Source organism: Sturnira hondurensis, unplaced genomic scaffold (assembly GCF_014824575.4).
Source record: "Sturnira hondurensis isolate 20B ecotype Veracruz unplaced genomic scaffold, ASM1482457v3 Scaffold0018493, whole genome shotgun sequence".
Taxonomy (NCBI): Eukaryota; Metazoa; Chordata; class Mammalia; order Chiroptera; family Phyllostomidae; genus Sturnira; species Sturnira hondurensis.
Window position 1 is genome coordinate 31,269 of NW_028091124.1, and position 19,125 is coordinate 50,393.

General features: G+C 62.8%; 2 protein-coding genes across 2 annotated transcripts; both read right to left on the minus strand.

Moving 5' to 3' along the window:
* Positions 1 to 442: 442 nt before the first annotated feature.
* On the minus strand, positions 443 to 6,518 carry NEU4 (neuraminidase 4). The gene is made up of 4 exons (XM_037069210.1): positions 6,460 to 6,518; positions 3,025 to 3,228; positions 2,682 to 2,937; positions 443 to 1,831 (listed from the first exon to the last, which is right to left on the minus strand). The coding sequence occupies exons 2-4, from the start codon at positions 3,223 to 3,225 to the stop codon at positions 816 to 818; spliced, it is 1,473 nt and encodes a 490-aa protein (XP_036925105.1). The 5' UTR covers positions 3,226 to 3,228; positions 6,460 to 6,518; the 3' UTR covers positions 443 to 815.
* Positions 6,519 to 9,644: 3,126 nt separating this feature from the next.
* Positions 9,645 to 11,398, minus strand: GAL3ST2 (galactose-3-O-sulfotransferase 2). The gene is given in 6 exon segments (XM_037069231.1): positions 9,645 to 9,875; positions 9,877 to 9,984; positions 9,986 to 10,132; positions 10,134 to 10,368; positions 10,371 to 10,389; positions 11,252 to 11,398. Coding segments are annotated over 6 exon segments (870 nt in total). The 3' UTR covers positions 9,645 to 9,661.
* Between the last annotated feature and the right edge of the window lie 7,727 nt (positions 11,399 to 19,125).

The window sequence follows — 19,125 nt, forward strand, 5'->3', positions numbered from 1 at the left end:
AAGGATCTAGGTGGGATCAGTCTCATCTTTCTTTACAGTTTCCTACCTATCCCAAATTTTCTACAATGAGCATAATTTACTTTTATAACCAGAAACTAAGAAGAAGAAAAGGGTGCTTCTGTCGGGGCTGTAGGGGACAGGTCCTGGGCAGCGACCCTGCCTGCGGCCCTCCAGTGGGAAACACAGAGGCAGGGGGGCCGCCATCACAGACAGACCTGGGGCCACCCCGGAGCCAGCTTTCCCTGCCCTCATCCTGCCCCCACCTATGATGCCCTGGCTTTGGGGGGTTGGCCAAGGGGGTTGGGGGCACACAGATGCCATGGGATTGGGGGCACGACGGTCAGAGAAGTGGGCTGGAGACCGGGGGCCTGGCCAGGGCTTTGACAGGGAAAGAACTCAGGAGAAGCAAACGTCCCTGGACAGAAAGTCACAGCCCCTTTATTTCCCATGGGAAGCCAGAAAGCAGAGTGAGACCGAAGAGCCAAATGCCAGGACGGGGAGGCGCCTGTGCTGGTCCAAGGGCCCCGAGCGGCCCTCGTCCGCACCCCACCACCCACCCAGTGGCCCCAAGCCCAACCCTCTTGGCTTCCAGCGACACATCCCTGCCTGAAGCCCAGCCCTGCTGACCCGAGAGTACGAAAACTGAGCTTCTGTGTCTCTGCTCAGGGTCCTTCGCAAACACCCCCCTCATGACTCTGCATGAAGGAGCCAAGGGGCAAAGGTGCCCCTGGCAGGGGTGGGGGGTGCCCCAGAGCTCTGTCCTGACCTCTCCCTCTGCCTCCAGGCACCCGGGCCAGGCCTAGTGAGAGGGCTCTTCAGGAGGGCCTGCACTGGGCCCGAGGCTTGCCCCCCTGGCCACGCGGCCCGGGGCCTGGAAGCACGTTCTGCAGGACCTGCTGCAGGGAGAACACGCAGAAGGAGATCTCCTCGTAAGACACCCTGGCTCCGCTCTCGTACACACAGGCGAAGGTCGAGGCACCCTCCGGGGTCCGCCCAATGTATGCCAAGTCAGAGTAGCCACTGGGGCCCTGGTAGATCACCCAGGGCTCTGTCCAGCTGTGGGGGTCCAGTGGGGACCTATTCAGACGGACACTCATATGGAGCCGAGCCCTGCGCCCCACTGGGTGCGAATATAGTAGCCATGTGGGGCTCTGAGTCAAGGTGGCAGAGGGTCTGGAGAGCTGTGGGGCCCAGTCCCTCCTGTCCCCATGCAACCCAGACCCTGGACTAGGCTCCCTGGGACCAGGGTCCCCTGGGCCACGGTCTCCTGGGCCATCCTCACGTCTCTCTGTCCTGCCCAGCCTCCCACCCCCTTGGGTGTCTCCAGAGCCCTGCTCGGGGGATTCCTGGCCGCTAGCATAGAGGTTCAGAGGAGGGGGGGTCATGCTGGAGCCCACTGGCCACCCTTTATCACCAGGCCTGCTGGAGGGTGGGGCCAGGAAGCCCAGGATGCTGCCCTGGCAGCCCCGGGCAGTCTCAGGCAGGGTGGGCACCAGCTCTCCCGGCATGAAGGAGGTGCCATCATCTGTGCTGAGGGCCTGCACACGGCTGCCCAGGGGGCTCCGGGCATTGCAGTAGAGGACACTACCAGCCCACCCTCCATCCACCACAGCCAGCTGGCACTCGCCAGAGCGCAGGTTGGGCACGAGGCTGCCGTGGTGCCAGGTCTGGCCGTGGTCATCGCTGTAGAAGGCAAAGGCGTGGGGGCTGGTCCTGCAGATCTTGCCAAAGCACTCACGCCGGTCCACACGGTAGGTATAGGCCGGCACCAACAGGCGGCCTGAGGGCAGCTGGATGCCGTGGCCGGGGCCCATAGCAAATGTGGCCCAGTCTGCAGACAGGAAGGGACAGCCGGGGCCATGGTGGGTAGGGAGGGTGGGAACAGTGCTTCAGATTAGAGAGCAGTTTGTGAGGAAGCCACCTGCTGACCCAGCCTCTGCCCTCCCCTGCTTCTGGCCACCCTGAGTCCTCCAGGGCTGGACAGGCCTCCTGAGGGCAGTTGCGGGAGCGCCAGGCAGGTCCCTTGGCCTTGTTCTCAGCACCTGCACAGGTGGCGAGTCCCCAAACACAGGCAGATGGCCAACGACCGTGTCTAGCAAGAGACACGAGCACTGTTCAGACAGGGGCAGCTGAGGGGATGGGGTGTGAGGACTTCGGGACCAGTTTGGGCGGCCCCTCCTGACCCTGGGCCCCAGCTCCCTGGGTGGGGTCTGCACCCACAGGTAGCTCTTTAATTGCTGCAGGTCTCAGAGCCTGACACCTGCCAGGGCTAGGGTGGCCCCTGAGGGCAGTGGGTGGTGAGGTCCTTGGGGAGGAAAGGCCCTGAGGTGAGGTTGACCTGCCTGAAACCCTGGGCTGGGTGTGAGGAGGAGGAAGAGGAGGAGGAGAAAGAGGAGGAGGAGGAAGTGGTTAAGAAGGGAGTCCTTGGGGTTTGGGGGCTCAGTTTCAGACGCAGCTCAGGAAGATGAAGAGCCTGTTCTTGTTGGTAAGACCAACACCTGTCTGTGGGGTCAGGGATGGGACAGTCCCATGAACTGTGTCCAAGACCCTTAGGCTGGGGACAGGTCAGGACAGGGCTAGCAGAGCAGGGACCTGGAGCCAGATGGCAGGCTACACCCAGCCCTGTGCAGACGTCCCGCCCCAAGTATGGACCCCTGCGCTCTGCCCCGTGCCCCGCCTACCTCGCTCGGCACCGCCCACCGCCTCCTCGGTGAGGTCCCGCGCTACGCTCCATGTGCGCCCTGCGTCCTGGCTAGTCACGCAGCAGAGGCGCGCAGCGTTCCTGCCCGTGGCGATCTGCGCAGCCTCGGGGGTTTGGCCGCGCACAGCCACGAAGAAGAGGAAGACAGTGCCGGTGCGCGCGTCGTGCAATGGACAGGGGTTCATAGATCGATGCTGCTCCAGGGCCGCAGTGCCCAGTACCAGCGCGGCATCCCACTGCCAGGAAGGGGGAGGGGGGGCGAGCACAGCCTCAGTTTCTCGTCCGCACTGGGCATGCCCCCACGCCTCCACCCGGTCACTTACGCGCACGGAGCCCCCTGTCAGCGTGCCGCGCCTCTGCACCAGGCGGTGGGCGTGCGCGTCATCCGGGCTGAGCCGCTGTTCTGCGAAGGCCAGCAGGGTGGGCCCGGAAGGCACGGGCAGCAGCGCAGGCACGCGATAGGTCAGGCCACTCCTCTCACTGTGAAACAGTGTGGTCCTCAAGGGGACTTGTGGGGTCCCCATGCTCTGCGGGCCCAAGGCAAGCGAGTCAGCAGGCATGCTCCCTCCCACCCCCCACCCCCCACCCCCCCACCCCCCACCCCCCACCCCGCCATGGGAGTAAAGGCTCCCCTCCCCCCTCCGATGGGAAGGGGACTCTGCAGGCCCAGACACCACCACCTACGCCCAGACACCACCACCTACGCCCAGCCGCCTTCCTGCGCCCACGGCCCAGGGCCCTGTCCCAGACTTTTTACCCACCCCTTCTTCATGGCCACCGCACCCCCAAATGTCTGGAATCTCCCCCTTCCTCCTGTCAACAGCCCACAAAAGGAAAGCGGGGCGCCTGGCCAGAGCCCCTCACCCTACCCACCCCTGTGTCTGGGCCAGTCAGTACAAACTGCCTAGAAGGAGGCCAGCCAAGTGCCCCGTCAGGGCCCAAAGGTTTGGACAAGGGGGGGGGGGTTCAGTGTCCCCACATAGGGGCCCTATGACCTCAGGAGCCAGCCCTGCAGAGAGAGCCAGAAACAGACAACCTGGACACGGGAAAATGGAGGCACTAGACACGAAACAGAGACACGTTCGGGTGNGCCTAGAAGGAGGCCAGCCAAGTGCCCCGTCAGGGCCCAAAGGTTTGGACAAGGGGGGGGGGGGTTCAGTGTCCCCACATAGGGGCCCTATGACCTCAGGAGCCAGCCCTGCAGAGAGAGCCAGAAACAGACAACCTGGACACGGGAAAATGGAGGCACTAGACACGAAACAGAGACACATTCGGGTGTGCACACGGTGACACAGACACACACACTCCACACACAGGAGGGAGGCGCCCTGGCTGCTGCCACAACCCTGCTCAGACCTGCAATCACCAGATTCAGGGGATTCAGGGGAATGGCCAGGGTGGGAGGTTACGGCTGCAGCGAAGGTGTCCCCAGCAGGGCCGGCAGAAGAGGAGCCTGAACTCCAGGCCCCAGCGGGACATCTGGGTGGGCAGGCGACCTGCCACCTTGCCCCTCGGGCTCCTGAGGGAGACTGGGGTCGTGGGGAGGGCCAGCAGAGCCACTGCCCCCTAGGTGCCTCCAAGAGCTCCCGAGTCTGCCTGCCGAGACCCAGGAACAGTGTAGGGACCCAGCAGTGAGAGGGGGCCCCCAGGAGGCCAGAGAGGCCACCACCCTGCCCCTGCCCCATCCTGGCAGACAGGAGCCCCCGGAGAAGGGAGGGTGGGTGTGGGGCCAGCTCTAGTCTGTGCACCAAGGCACAGGGTTTTGAAACTGAAAGCAGCTGCCCAACACAGTGAAAGGGGGAAGATGAGTACCCTCTGTGTCCGAGTCCTACCCTGGCTGAGCCGGGAGTAACTGCTACAGACAGAGAAGAGCCCAGTGTGGGAGGAGGCTGGGTGGGCTTCCTACAGCGGGGAGTTGAGACCACAGAGCTGGAGGGAGGCAATGTCCCAGACACCTGGAGCCCTGGAGGGAGGGAGGGCCCAGTGTGCAGCAAGGGAGAGGGCACCTCCTCCCACCGCCCTTCCCTGTGCCCACCTGCCCCTGGCCCTGGGCCCCTGCCGCACAGAGCCCAGCTCCTGAAACCTCCCTGGGCTCTGGCCTGGGGAGGCTCCGGCACAGGGAGGATGGAGCGGCCCAGGCAGCCCTTCTGGGGACCCAGGGTACTCCTGAGGGAGGCTCGGAGGGCTGGACCTTGGCGGGGGGGGGGGGGTGAATTTGGGGCACGTGAGGCTGGCAGTCCCCTCACCCGGGGGCCCCTTCCTCCGATCCTCGGGCTGGGCAGGCCCGTGGGGGGATGTGAGTGAGAATGCTGAGCCGGGCAGTAAAGGGCCCTTGTGCCCTGGGGATCAGGGCACAGACAGAGGGACGGGGGGCACGAGAGTGGAGCCCCTTACACACAGCACATCGGGAAGAAGTCGGGGTACAGAGCAGGTGACAGGAAGGAACACACACGCACTCTGAGACTGGAGGAACCTCACTCGGACACAGGAAAGGGTGGACCTCCACACCTGGGGTCCCCGATACAGACCCCTCAGCCGTGGGCCCCCTCTGCCCAGGACCGTGTGCCCAGCAGACCCCTGTCTGCCCACCCCACCATGGCCTCTGGGCCTCTGGAGAGTGACATCTGTGTCCTGGAAGCCCTGGGGCCCCACCCCCATCTGCATCAGTGGGGCAGCGATGCCCAAGCAGGAAGCAGGTGTGGGTACCACGTGTCCCTCTGGGTTGAAGGGACACAGCAGGGCATTCTCTCCACTTGGCTCACTCCCCGGGGCCTGGGACCACAGGGAGCTGGTGTCAGGAGAAGCAGGGGGCCTGGCGCACCCCCAGCCTGGGGACAGAGTGGTGGAGAGGGGGGCTCCCAGGACCAGCTGGTCTTTCTGCTTGCTGCACAGAGCAGGACAGGGCCACAAGGCACTTGGAGCATCCCTAGCTAGACCAGACCCCAAAGTTCCTGGGAGGCCCGGCTCGTAGGAGGAGGAACAGGTCCTCCTGGGCAACCAGCCCTGCCCAGTGTGGCCAGTTCAGCAGGTACTGGGGCACTGGCTGGGACCAGGTGGCTCTGTCTAAATATTAACTGAAACAGCACCTTTATATGGGTGCCCCTCCTCCCCCTTCAGGGCCTCCTCAGGGGCGGCACATCCCAGAAGGGGGGAGGTGAGGCCCAGGGGGGTCATGGGATCTCCAAGAGAACCTGGGCCCCGGACCCTAGACCCAGGGCAGGGTGTTGGGGATCATCTGCCTTGGCAGGGCCTGTCCCAGCCCCGCCTGGGCCTGTCCTGTCTGGGCCTGGAGCTCTGGGGTCAGCCACGGTGACTGCCCTCCCGACCCCCGGCGGCGCCCCTTTCATCCTTTGGATCTGTCCCTGCTGCTACGCCTCACGGCAGGAGCCAAGACCCTTTGCACGGAGACCTGCAGAGGGGTTTCCCGGTTCTGTCTCCCAGCTATAGGGCTCCAGCCCAGCCTGAGTGCCCTGTGCTCCGTCCCGACATCGACTCAATCACAGACTCTTCCACCTGGCGGAGCATCCCCCATGGCCCTTTGATTCTGTGGACGGGGGCCGAGCCAGGACACCCAGGCACACCCATCCAACCCTCTGAATCGACTCCCAAGGCCCTTCAGTGTCACACCCGTCCCTCTGGCCAGGAAACTCCCACTGGGGATCCACGCATCCAGGGCCCTCAGCCCACAGGGGCAGCCAAACAGGCAGCAGGAGCCAAGCCCTGGCCCTGGGCGGCAGGGAGGCAGGGAGCGGACTCACCAGGCACCGAAGGGAAGCCACAGAGCGGGCCGAGGGGCAGCTGCCGCACTGCTTGCCTGCCTCCCAGACCCAGTGAGCTGCCCAGAGACAAGGGCCCGCTGTGTGTGTGGGAGGCGGGCACTGGCCTGGTCCCAGGGCTGCACCAGGACCAGGACCCTCCTGCCAGCTGTGCAGCCGTGGAGCAGTGGAGCAGCCAGGCTGCAGGAGGGCACTTGGGGTGGGGCCGGTGTCAGGATGGGGCCATACAGGGCTCCTTCTGGCTGATCCACTTCCCCCTCCCCATGCTGGTGGCCTGCTGCATGGGGACCACAGCTGCCCCCAGGTTTCCGGCAGAGACGCCTCAGACCTCGTGACACTCTGCAACCCTCCCCTGTGCCCCTGGGATGTGCCTTCTTGGGCCCTCACTGGCTCCAGTCCCACGTCAGTGCTCGGGACTCTGGCTCAGACCAGGAAGGCCACCATCCCCTGACCCCAACCCCTGAGTATGAGCCACCTCCTCAGGCTCCCTCCTGCTGGCTGACCCCATTCACTCTCGCCCACTCCCCCACTGCTGTCCCCAAGGTGGCTTCATGAGTGACCATGGCCCGGGTGACCACTGCCCAGACCAGGCCTCAGGGAGGGGCAGTGAAAGGGCCCCTGGGCCCTGCCCCCTCCTCTCGTGTTCCAGACTTCAAAGGGAGAAATGAATTCTGGAAAAACTAAGACGTCACAGGATGTCCACACTGAAATGACAAACCTGCTATGTCCCTTCAGGTCCTCAGGGCCACAAGGTGCACAGGAGCAGATGGGCAGCGCCCCAACCTGATGGCCACTGGCCACTTGCCACTTGGCACAAGCACAGCCCCAGGACTGCCCGCCTGTTCTAGGGGGGCTGCTCAGACAGGCGCACCGTGCCTGTGCCTGTCTCCATGGCTCCGGGTCCATCCCTAGCCAGCAGCTGGTGCCCAGGCAAAAACCCAGGGGTCTGACATGAAGGGAGAGGGGAGCGGATAACACACCCCACCTCAGGAGCCCCACCCAAACCAAGAAGAGAGGACCCATCTCATCCCCCAAGTCCAGGCCTGGCACAATCTGGTGGGCTCAGGAGAAACGGAACCTTCAAGCCCCAAATTACCTGTGCAAACACCCCCAAGTCCAGGCAGGGCCATCTAACCAGGGTGTCCCCCAGAGCCCTGGAAGGAGGTGGCCCACACGCTGCTTGGGGTTTTGATGTTTTAGTTGGAGCCAGCTATGTTTAAACAGGACATTTTGCATAAAGACCTGCATTTCTAGCTTCTCTGAAAAATCATAAGGTCTGCCTCCCGGACTCCCCTGCTCCTCCGGATACAAGCACATGCCTGCCAGTCCCCAGCAGACCCTCATCTGCCCCTCACAGGAGGCCCAGGCAGTGTCTGCTCCCAGCTCTCAGTGACAGAGCCGGACGCCAGTGTGCTCAGCCTTCAGGGTGGGCAACCTGGACCGGTCATGTCTGAGTTCTTATCACAAACCACACACATGGTTATTTACATGGCAATAAATCCCCAAAAGCTTCCCTCCAAAAACCGTACTAGTCCATATTCCTGTCAACCCCTCAGGCACGCGCGTGGAACGGTCGCGGTGACCCCACCGTCCTGACTCGTGTTACCGAGGGTGGACCATGTCTGTGGTCACAGCTGCCAGCGGAGGTGAGGTCCCCTCCCAGCACAGCCTGCTCTGCGTCCGGGAGCAGCAGTGCCTCCCCCTTGGCCTGGGTCCGCACCCACCCGCGTCAGCCCAGCTGTGGGTCCTGCTTTCCTCGGGGGTCGCTGGAGCCCGGGGCACTGAGTGTGATGAGTCTTTCTCGTCTGACTACAGATTGCTGCCTGTGGCTCTACCTGTCCTTCACCCACCCGCCAGCTCATCTGGGATCTGAGGGCCCTTCTCTGTGCTCCCGAGGGATTCCGCTGTGCCTTGTCCTCTGGGGTGGGGATCAGTGGTCCTCTGGAAGGTCCCCCGCTCACCCTGGCTCTCTGCAGTGTCTTCTCCACCGTCTCCATTCAGCTCTCTGGAAGTCATTTTTCAGTTTCCAAATATTTCTTGGATTTCCAAATTTACTGCAATATGCCCTCTAATTTCATTAAAAACTGTTTTTAAAGTTCTCTCCATAGCCCAGTGTCCAAAAGAGCTGTGACCTGTTCTGCCCGTTTGCGGGTAGAGCAGAGAATCCCCCCTCTTTGAAATGCGGACTCACCTGACAAGCATGGACGCACCGCACCCAGGAGCACCTGAAGCAGGGGCCCCGCCCAGCTGCCAAGCTCTTCTGAGCTAGGGGCCTGATGTGAAAAGAAGGGGCCCCCAACACTGGGCAGGCAAGTCAGGCTGCACCTGGGGACTGAATGTGTGACGGCAGCTCTATTTCTCCAGGAGCCCCACTTTTTGAAGGGTACAAGGCACATGGCGCTGAGTGTGTGCCCCCACTCTAACGCTGGGCCCCCAAGCAGCCAGGGACGACGTTCCAGCAGGCGTGACACCCTCTCTCCCTTCCCACAAACAACCAGCCGGGGTGCCTGCGGGCAGCTCTCTTCTGGGACTTTATCCACCCCGGTCTCCAGAGCAGCCTAGGGCAGCCCTCCTGCGGGTGTTTCCTTCACCAGACACCTGAGCGGACAGTGATCCCAACGGGGCTGTAGTGCTGACCCTCCACCGTCCGTCTCATAAACAATTTGAACATTTCTCAGCTTAAAACCGTTCTTCGGTGGAAAATAAGTCTCCTACTGCCAAAGACAGGAAGCTGAGCTCTCCAGGCCCCGGACCCTCGCGCCAGTTCCCGGCTCCAGCGCCGCCTCCAAAGCCTTGGGTGGCGCCGCAGACAGACGCAAGGGAGCCGCTCTGAGCTCCATCGGAGACCCAGGGTCCCGCTGCTCCGGCGCCTCCGAAGCCCGAGGGGTTGTCCTTCTGAAGGACGGTGTGTCCACTCGCGTTCTCTCTGACAAGCATCGGGTTGTCACCAGTCACATGTCCCTCACTTTCCTACGTTGTAAGACTTTCTTACTTCATGAACAAGTTCGCACCCTCACACCTCGCTGGTGTGTATTGTCCAAGCGCGGGGCCCTCGCCCAGAGGTGGGGTCACTGGGAAGTCCTCACGCCTGGGGCGGGGCTCACCTGGAAGACCTGGGACAGGGCAGGGAGTCTGGATGCCCCAGGCCTGAGGCGGTGCGTGGGGCCAGGGTCCCACCGAGAGGCTACGCCTCCAGGAAGGCGATGTCCTTGGGGGGCTTTTCCGGGAACTGCAGGGAGTACAGGCGGGCCGTCTACTGGAGCCCCGGCATAACCTTCCGCCGGCACCTGCGCAACGTCTCATTGTCCAGGCCCTGCCTGAGGTTATAGCCCAGGATGTCGGCCTCGCCCAACTGATAGGGCAGCAGCTTTCGATCCGCGATTTGCGTCTCGTTCTTGCGCGTCCTGCAAGCACAGGCCCGTAAGCTCGCGCCGCAGCGCGCGCAGCTGCCCCACCTCCGCGCGCAGCCGCCGTGGGCCCAGCTCTGCGCGCACCGAGGCCCAGAAGGTAGAGGCGCCAGGCCTTGGCACGCTCCTGGATCTCGGGCTTCAGGCTGGCGACACTGCGCTGGCTGCGGGAGTTGAGCCCGAAGGAGACGACGTCGTCCAACCGCCAGCGCAGCGGGTGCCGCAGGAGCACCAGAGACTCCTGGAATGCGCCGCTCCTCGTGGGCCAGGCGCGTGCGCACGTAGCTCTCTGTGGCCGCCGCGTCGGGGTCGAAGCCCAGGCCGAACCACATGTTGATCCTCGAGTAGGCGTTGCTCAGGCCCAGGCCCGGGTTGTAGAAGGTGTGCGGGACGGCCTGGAAGGCGGGCGCGCACCTTCTATAGTAAGTGAAGGAGGACTCCAGCTGGAAGACGGGGTTTCTGAGGACAGAGAAGTAGAAAGTGTGTTCGGCATCACCTTCTGCATCTGTGTGGAGACAGAAGGAGGGCTGGTGACACTCTGGGCTTCTTCCGCAGGCCCAGAGGGCAGGTGGCCTTTTCTCGACCCTCCCCCACCCTGCCCAGGGCACACCAGGACCTGCGGCACCCCTCCTGCCCACCTCCCTGCATCTCATAGGGGCCGCCTTGCTCCCCTGAACATGCCCTGAGTGTTGGGAAGGACCCTGACACACCTGAACCTGGCCACGCCCTTCCTCTAAACTCCCTCTCCTGTCTCCTCGTCCTCCCAGAAGGGAAGTCAGGGAAGCCCCTTGGGAGGAGCTGGCCTCTAAGCTGAGACCCAAAGGACTCTCAGGGGAGGTGCGAAGAGCGTCCTGCCGGAGGGGGCGCCATAAGCGAAAAGCCCTGGGTGTGGGAAAACTGGGAGGTTTGGGGGCCGAGAGCAAGCAAGAGGCTAGAAGGAGGGGTGGCAGGCTGTGGGGATGCCTGGGTCTAATTGCAAGAGCAATTGTGGGTGCCTAGGAATGGGGGGTGGGGAATGGGGTGGCAGGATCTCCCAAGGGACTTCTACTAGCCTCTCCTCTAGCCAGGTACCACACACACCCCAACAGCCTTAGTCTCCGGGGGCGAGGCCCCGACACCTCGCCCCGTGGTCACACTCCAAAGCCACCAAGCGCCTCCACAGCCCGGGGCTGAGTCCTGCCCCTCCCTCACCCAGCTCCCACCCACAGAGGGCCTGCCCTGGCCGCACCCCAGGCAGGTTACCTCGAGTGGTTGCACATGGTGTTGAAGCGCTGCTGTGAGCCCTCCTGCCCGGTGCCCTCCACACAGCGCACCAGGAAGAGCCAAGGGTAGCCCAGGTGGAATCTCTAGCCAGCAGGCAGTGCCACCGACAAGTTCTGCGCCTCGGCAAAACGGAAGTGAATGTTGAGCACCGTGCTGCTGGCGGTCTTATGCGTCTTGAGGAACGTGATGTTGGTGATGCGGTGCCCCTCAGCCTGGCCCCCAAGCAGGCTGGGAGGAGATCGTGCTGTCATCAGGGAGGAACACCCCCACCCCTGTACCCCCCAACTGGAACCCCCCTCAGAGAGACCTCAACCCTGTAACCTTTCAACCTGCTCCTCCCAACCCCATGACCCCCAACCCACTGACTTCCCAAACCCCACTCCCCATACTGCTGACACCCCAGCCCCAGCCCCATCACTGCGGTTCCCTGACCTGGGGAGTCCCCAGCCCTGCAGCCCTGAGGACCAGCCGGCACAGACATGATTCCCCATAAGTGGCTGCCCCATCTTCTCCCCATGCAGTGCAGGCAGGGCCCCCCAGCCCTGGCACCCCCTACAAACCCCCAAATTCTTGTCTGGCGCCTGGCATGGCTCTGGCCCTGTGATCTGGGCCACACATCTGTCATTTCTAGGCTGGCCCTTCATATCAGGATGGGCCGAAGGGACCACAGAGCCAGAGAGGAGGCTGGGGCCCACGCAGCTGTGGACTCTAGCCTAGAGCAGCAGGGCCCAACGAAGGACCAGTAAGAGCGACGCAGGCTGGTAGGGGGCAGGGTCTGGAGGCCTTCACTGGACCTGGGGACCCAGGGCACTTTGGCAGTCCCCTATCTCCCGTGGAGATCCAACCAGAGGGGTGGGGTGGGGGCAGAGGGAGGTGGCCTGGGGCCCCAAAGCCTTCCCAGCAGCCATGTTAGACTGCTGGCCCCGTGCAGCCACCCACGAGGACCCCTTCCCAGAGGAGCTGCCTCTGGCAGGCAGGGAGCAGGGATCCCGATCTCCCCAGACCTACCAGCACTGGACCCAGCCCTGTCTCTCAGCACCCAGTCACCCTCTGCACACAGTGGCTCTCCCCAAGGTCTCCACGGCCCAGGCCCACCCCTACCTTCCCAGGGGCCGTGATATCCCTCACGGCCCACAAACTCGTTGGGAAGGCCTTGGGACACTTTTGGGTCCGAAAGAGGGAGGATCCACACCTCCTCTTATGGAAAGGAGACTGAGGCCCAGCTGGGAGGCAGGACCCACTGTGGTCACAGCCAGTGCCCATGGAGCGTGGGAGGGGAGGTGGGCAGGGGGGGGCCCTGCTCTGGTTAGGGGGGAGCAGCGCCCAGGCCACGGAGCATCCGATGCAGCACTCATGGTATGAGCGTGTCCGTGTCCCCACACAGAAGGCTGGCCAGCAGCAACGTGCTCAGGGTCAGGAGGAGGAGGGGCCCGAGCACCTGTGAGCAGGGGTCCCAGTGAGTGCCCAGGCAGGGGACAGGAGAGGCCAGGTCCACCCACTCTACCACCTCAGCTCAGCGTCACCCACACAACAGCTCCTGCTAAATCCCTACTGTGTGCTGGCCTGCACAGCCTCCTGGGCCCCAGGCCACACCACCCACTTCCCAGGCAGATTCATTCCCTGGGAGGGGGGGTCTGATGGGCACAGGTGAGAGCAGGTCAGGGGTCCTCTGGAGACTGGCCTGACTGAGACCCCTGACCCGCACACCTGCAGGGCACTTCCGGGGGGAGGCTGAGAGGTGGTATTCCAGGTGTTCTGCCCCCCACAGAAGGGGACCCTGAGAGAGCCTCCTGGGTGCCAGGCAGTGGTCCCTGAGCTGGGACACCCAAGGACAACACTGTGATCAGATGCTGGGACCAGGGTGCCCTGTGGTGCGGGCCACCCCTACTGTTGCTGGTGCTCTTGCTGCACCACCTCTTGACCTCAGGGTCAGAGTCCACAGAGCCTTTGTCCAGACCTCATGTGTCCGGGGTTTGGCCACAGGCACCAAGAGCCCCCGCATCTCAGCACCCGCCGTGCTCTGGGGGTGTCTCTGGCACCCACTGGGCACAGGAAGGGCATGTGCCTGGCCTGAGGCCACGGGCTAGGGAAGAGGCCCGCAGCCCAGACACAAATCAACCAGCAGGCCACACTGCCCCTGCCACATGGCATCGGTGTCTGTCCAGACCGGGCAGAGGTGGCCTTCCGGAGCGCCGAAAGAGCCAAGACGCATCCAGCAAAGACACCCAGTGGAAAGAACCGGGTCTGGCCAGAGCAGCGCCACTGTGGGTAGGGGACAGAGTGGGTGGATGCCAGAGACCCTGAGGGTGTGCCCAGAGGGAAGCAAAGGGTGTCGTAGGGGCTGAGACCGGCCTGGGTCACTCAAGAGGGAAGTGCCGAGTCTGTGTGCGCTGCTTTCCTCACGCAGGCCTGGGGTCAGTCGGAGAGGGGTGAGCTCATGGAGCTGTGGGCAGCCTCTAGGGCCTCCAGATCCAGACTCAGGAGGTGCAAGTCTTCGTGTGTGAGATGGAGACAGTCAACAGCTTTGAGGAGGAATGATGGGAATGAGACCCAGATGAGGAGCTTTTCTGCATCTCCTTTTCTTCCGAAAAGCATGCTTGGTACTAGGAGAAAATTGGCTATTTCTTACGTCTTGGGTTAGAAAAAAACTCTCAATGAGGATATCATCATAGATAACAAAAAAGTTCTCGTCTCCAAGAAATCTGATTAAGAGACAAACAACAGACAACAGAGTAGGGACAGTGTTCTCGGCACCTGATCATGTGCACGGTCTATTAAAAAAGGCAAAAGCTCTACAGCCCGTGGGCCCTGTGGCACCCAGCTGCCCTGGTGCACCCTCTTCGCCAGCCAGCATCCAGACACACGCTCGGACAGCATCAAGGCTGTGCACCCTTGCTGCAGGCCACCCCCCCCACGCCCCCCTTTCAGTGCCTAGATTGGTCTGAGCCCATTGGTGGTCCCCTGCCCTGGCCAGAGACGGGTATGGTGGATGCAGTGGAAATACGGGGGGTTAGCTGAGGGGCTGGGACAGGAGAGAAGAGCTGGGGAAGAGGCCAGGCTGGGGGAGACACCACCACACCCTCTCTGACCCTTGCCAAGCCTGGTGCGAGAGGCTGGCCACCCTCTGCCCCATGCTGGGACCTCCATCTCCTCCACGGCGGCGTCTTTCTGGTGCACACGCTGTGGCTCCAGGGGCCACAGCTGGGGGGGGGGGGCGGGGAGAAATCTGAACTCTCAATGACTGAGAGGGGGTAGGGAGGAGCATGAGGTCTTGCTCCCGTCCGCAGAGGGGAGCTGGAGCCAAGCACCCTGTGTTTTACCTCTAAAATGGGGGCAGGAGTAGAAGAAAGAGAAAGAACCCTGCCAAGAAGAGATGGCAGTGTGTGTTTCACAGGCGGGCACAGGTAACCAGATCCTCGGTGACCGCAAACATGACTCGAACCCCGAACTCTCGGAGTTTAGAGCAGAGAGAGAGTGCAGAAATTTGCTAAGCGATAGTGCACTCCACAGAACATGGGAGCGGGCTGACTCCAAGCAGAGATTGACCCTCCGTGGCTGGAGGGATTCTCTTCTTACAGGTGGGTATTTCCTGGCTAGTGCTGGCGTACTTGCATTTGGCAAGTAGCTGTATTCCGTTTAAGTTACTGTGCATGGGGTCTCCCATGATCTTCCTTGATTGGCCACTGGAGAAGGGAGTCGCACAATGTCAATTTATTCTGATGCTGTTATAATGAAGCAGGGGTCATGTAGCATCTTCCGCGCAGGTGCAGTCACGGGTCACCACAATTCAGTGCTTTTCCAGAGATAAGGGGCAACCGGTCTTACAACAGGGTCTCTGTCCAGCATCGAAGTCCTTTGTCTTAGCCCTGGGGCACCTCTGGAGTTTCCTCCTCCTATCTCTGGCCTCACATGGACAGTACAAAGCCCACAAGGAATCCGAGAAGCACAGACCCAAAGGGGTTCCTCCTGGACCAGCGGGTTGGCAAAATTAAAACTACTTGGACGATGGTGTGTCAGTCAGCGGGTACCTTGCTGTGTGACAAACTGTGGCCCTCGGAGGCTCGGCAGCAGGCCACCGTCCTCAAGCTCATGGCCGTGGGGCATCTGCAGCTCTGCTGTGGGCTCTGTTTCAGGCTCTGCTAGAGCCCCTTGTCCTGGGCTCTAGCAGCTGCCAGCACATGCTCTCTCCAGGGGGAGTGGCAGGGGTGCCATGTGCACAGGTCCTCAGCCCCTCACATCTCAGAGGCCAAGGTCAAGGGGAAAGGATGAAGCCACGTGCACTCTCCCACACGGAGCCTTTCCCAGGGCTGCCACATCCTGGTGGACCGTGCAGACACCCACTGGGCGATGGCTCCCTGTGGCCACTCCCTGTGGCACACAGTGGCCACTCCAAGAAGCTGCCAGATCTGAGTCACACCTTGAGCCCCTGGCCCTAAGACAGGGTGCCCGAGGCACTGACTGCCCGTGAACCCAGGGAGGGTGTCCATGAGCAGGCAGAGGGAGGCCCCAGGCCCTGGGCAGTCTGTGAGGGGTCCTCCCCTTTGGCCCCAGGTCTCCATGCAGCATCCAGTCCCAGCCACAGTGCCCAGCTCTCTCATCCCCTCCCGGGGGCAGGAGCCCCACTGTGCAGGGTGTAGGGTTTCCTCTGGTGCAGGCATCACCCTGGGGGAGGTGCAGTGGGGACACTGAGCCAGGGAACATCAGCATAGTTACGCTTCGGCATGCCACTCCTCTGGGTCATTGGGACTCACCTTGGGCACTGGGCTGGGCCCAGCCAAACGGATGGAGGGCACGAACTATTCACCCCTCGTGTGAGGAGAGGGACACTAAGTGCCACATGGGGGGACATCTCAGGCACCCACTTGGGGCTCAGGCTTAGTTGTTACAAATGTTTACTTTCTTCCAAGTTTGTTGTGTTTTTCCGTAACCCCCACCCTAACCTGATGCCCTGGTGTAGACAGTGTCCACATCTGACAAGGTCAAATTCGCAGGACACGCCCTGGCTGGTGTAACTCAGTGGACTGAGCACGGACCTGCAAACCAAAGGATCACGGTCCGTTCCCAGTCAGGGCACATGCCTGGTTGCAGGCCAGTTCCCAGCAGGAGATGCATGAGAGGCAACCACACACTGATATTTCTCTCCCTCTCTCCTTCCCCTCTAAAGATAAATAAACAAAACCTTTAAAAAATTCTCAGGACACTTGGTGAGGGGACCCTGGAGAGGGGGCGAGAAGTATCCAAGGGCCCCATCCCAAGGGGACAGGGGAATCTCAGAACCACTGGCCCTGAAGGTGACCCAGGTCCTGGGGTATTGGCACAGGTGGTGAGGCCTGGGTTGGGAGCGCAGGCCCGGCCCCTGATATGCACACAAGAGTTTGCAGGAGGAACCCGTGAGAATGGCCAGCACGAGAAAGGGTCCAAAGGTCTACCAAGGCCAGGGAGAAGCCACCTGCAGCTTAGCCCATATCAGGGAGAACACAGCTCCTCTCCTGGCTGCTCTCCGGCACCATCGCCACCCCCCACCCAGGCTGTGCACCCAGGAGACCTGGCTCACTCACCCTGAAGCACCAGCAGAGCCAGGCCCTTGCCCAGCCCCTTGCCCAGCCCCTTGCGGTCCTTCTACCCCCATCAAGAGCCTGCCTTGGACCCCCTGAAGCCCACCTCCTTCCCCCTACCCCAAGGCAGAGGGTCTCCAGTCAGCTCCTAGCTATCAGTGTCCCTCCTCTGACCCTCCACGACTGGAGGGATGGGGAGATGAGGGAGGTGAGGGAGGATGGGGAGCCCTTGGGTAGCCTGAGACCTGGGATACTGCTACCAAAGTTGGTGGGCTCTGTGAGAGGACAGGGGGGCTTCCTGTGCAGCCCCCAGGGGAGGCAAATGTCTCTTTCCTCCATCCTATGGGGGGCAGGGCAGTGGGGGTGACCCTGCACCCAGGGCAAACGCCACTCTAGGAAGGAGGCCCGCTGACACTCGCCTGCAGTGCACCCCTGGGCCGGGTCATCGTGCAGAGGAAAGGTCTGGACTGAGGAAGGCTGCGTCACCCACCACAGGTGGCCTAGGAGGTGCAGGGGGCCCAGGGGGTGTGCACCATGGGCCCTTGGCCAGTGCACAGACCCTCCCCTTTGCCAGAGCTGCTGACTGTGGAGGGAGGCCCGCCACCTCGCTTATCCACCCCTGCACCCGGAGGTCACAGTGTGGCCACTGGCCAGGCAGGCCTCCACCAGGATGCCCCCTGCATCCTCCGCACTCCTCCCTCGTGAAGGTCCACCTTGCTCCACCTAGGAGGGGAACGCGCTCTCTCGCCACAGCCGCCACACCTCAGATGTCATCAGCACCCCTCGCTCCCGGAATCCAGGAAGGAGGAGAGCCAAGGTGAGGCCCGGGGTCCTTTGCTGCCACCAGCTCAGACGGTCTGGGGGTGCACATGGGACAAAGCCCATGACGGGGATTTCTGAGGTTAGCAGACAGCTGCCCTTGGGAGGAGTCCCCATGAAACCTGGGCCCAAGCGCAGATGGAGCACAGGGAAGCCACGAGTGGGGTCAGGGGCAGGTGGTCCCCCTGCCAGCAGAGCCAGACTGAAGGACCAGAGCCAGACCTCCAAGCCTGCACTGCCACCTGCTTCCTGGGAGGGGCCTTGCTTGTGCCTGGCTGCCCCCACCAGACCAGCGGCTCACTTACCCCTTGGTGTCAGGGGTGGGCAGCCTCTGGGGCGGACCCAAGCGGGAGAGGAGGTCAGCAGGCCAGGTGTTTCCTCCTCCCCTGGCTCTGCTGGCCCCTGAGCGGGATAGTGTGGGTGGCTGTGGGCACGGGGAGGTTTAGAGGTTTTAGGCAAAAATCACAAACTCTTCCTCCTCCAAACACAACAGCTACCCTGCCCACTGCCAGTACATTCGAGATCATCCTCGGCAGAAGTGCGGGATCCAGGCTCGGGGCCTGGCGGCAGGCCTGGCTTTGCTGGCATCGCCCCTCTTCCTGGCTCCTCTCTTCACGAGGGTGGAGTTGGGCGGGTGTGGAGCCCACCGAGCTTTGCCGCGCCGGGCACTCCTCCAGTGCCGCCGACACCCAGGGCCACGGAGAGCCTGCCCGAGGGCAGGAGGGCGTAAGGCCTGGGCCCAGTGGGCCCGTGGTGTCGTCGTCTATACGACCGTGTGGTCAGGCTTTCCTGCTGGCACCCACAGGGCCTTCTGGGTGCGTGGCACGGTCGTGAGCATGGATGCCCACCCCCACCCCCACGTGCGGCATCCACGTCACCCGGCTGGGCTGTGTTCCCGACTCAGGCACCTTCAGGAGAGCACAAGGGAGAGGCCAGCCAGGGTGACGGGGGGGGGGGGGTGCTCAGAGACACCCAGCCCCCGTGTCAGGGAAATGCCACGAGTGCAGGGAGCAGCTGCCCTCGGACCACACAGGCTGCGCGCCCAGGGCCCCACCCTCCCAGCTCTTGGCCACCTGTGACTCCGCAGCTGCTAGGAAGACGGGGCCTCAAACCTGGCTTCCAGGTGTCAGAGGCAAAGTGCCAGGAGCCATCTGCTGACCTCAGATGGACAGAGGACAGACACAGGCCGGCTACCAGGCTCTGAGGGTCAGGCACCCACAGGGCTTATCCTGTGCTGTGGCTGCCTTGGGGCTGCCCACGGGCACCCAGCAGGGACAGTGGAACAGTGGCCACAGCCAGGGGAGAGCCACCTTTCAGGACCAGTGGGGCAGGAGGGCCCTGGGAGCCGTAGCAGCAGCCCCACCACTGCCACCACCACCAGGAGGGGCCCATGGCACCAGGCGAGGAGGAGGGGCCTTGGTTTTAAATGCCAGCACAGAACAGGGGGGAGAGAAGGCAGGGGACAGAAGGGGCCAGCCACTTGGCCTAGGGAGGCGGTCACTGGTGTCCCAAAGCTGCCACCGCTGGGCCAGAGCAGGGTCCTAAAACTGGCCCTGGATCCATGCCCTGAAATCTTGCTGGGCCAGGACATCCCTGAGGACACA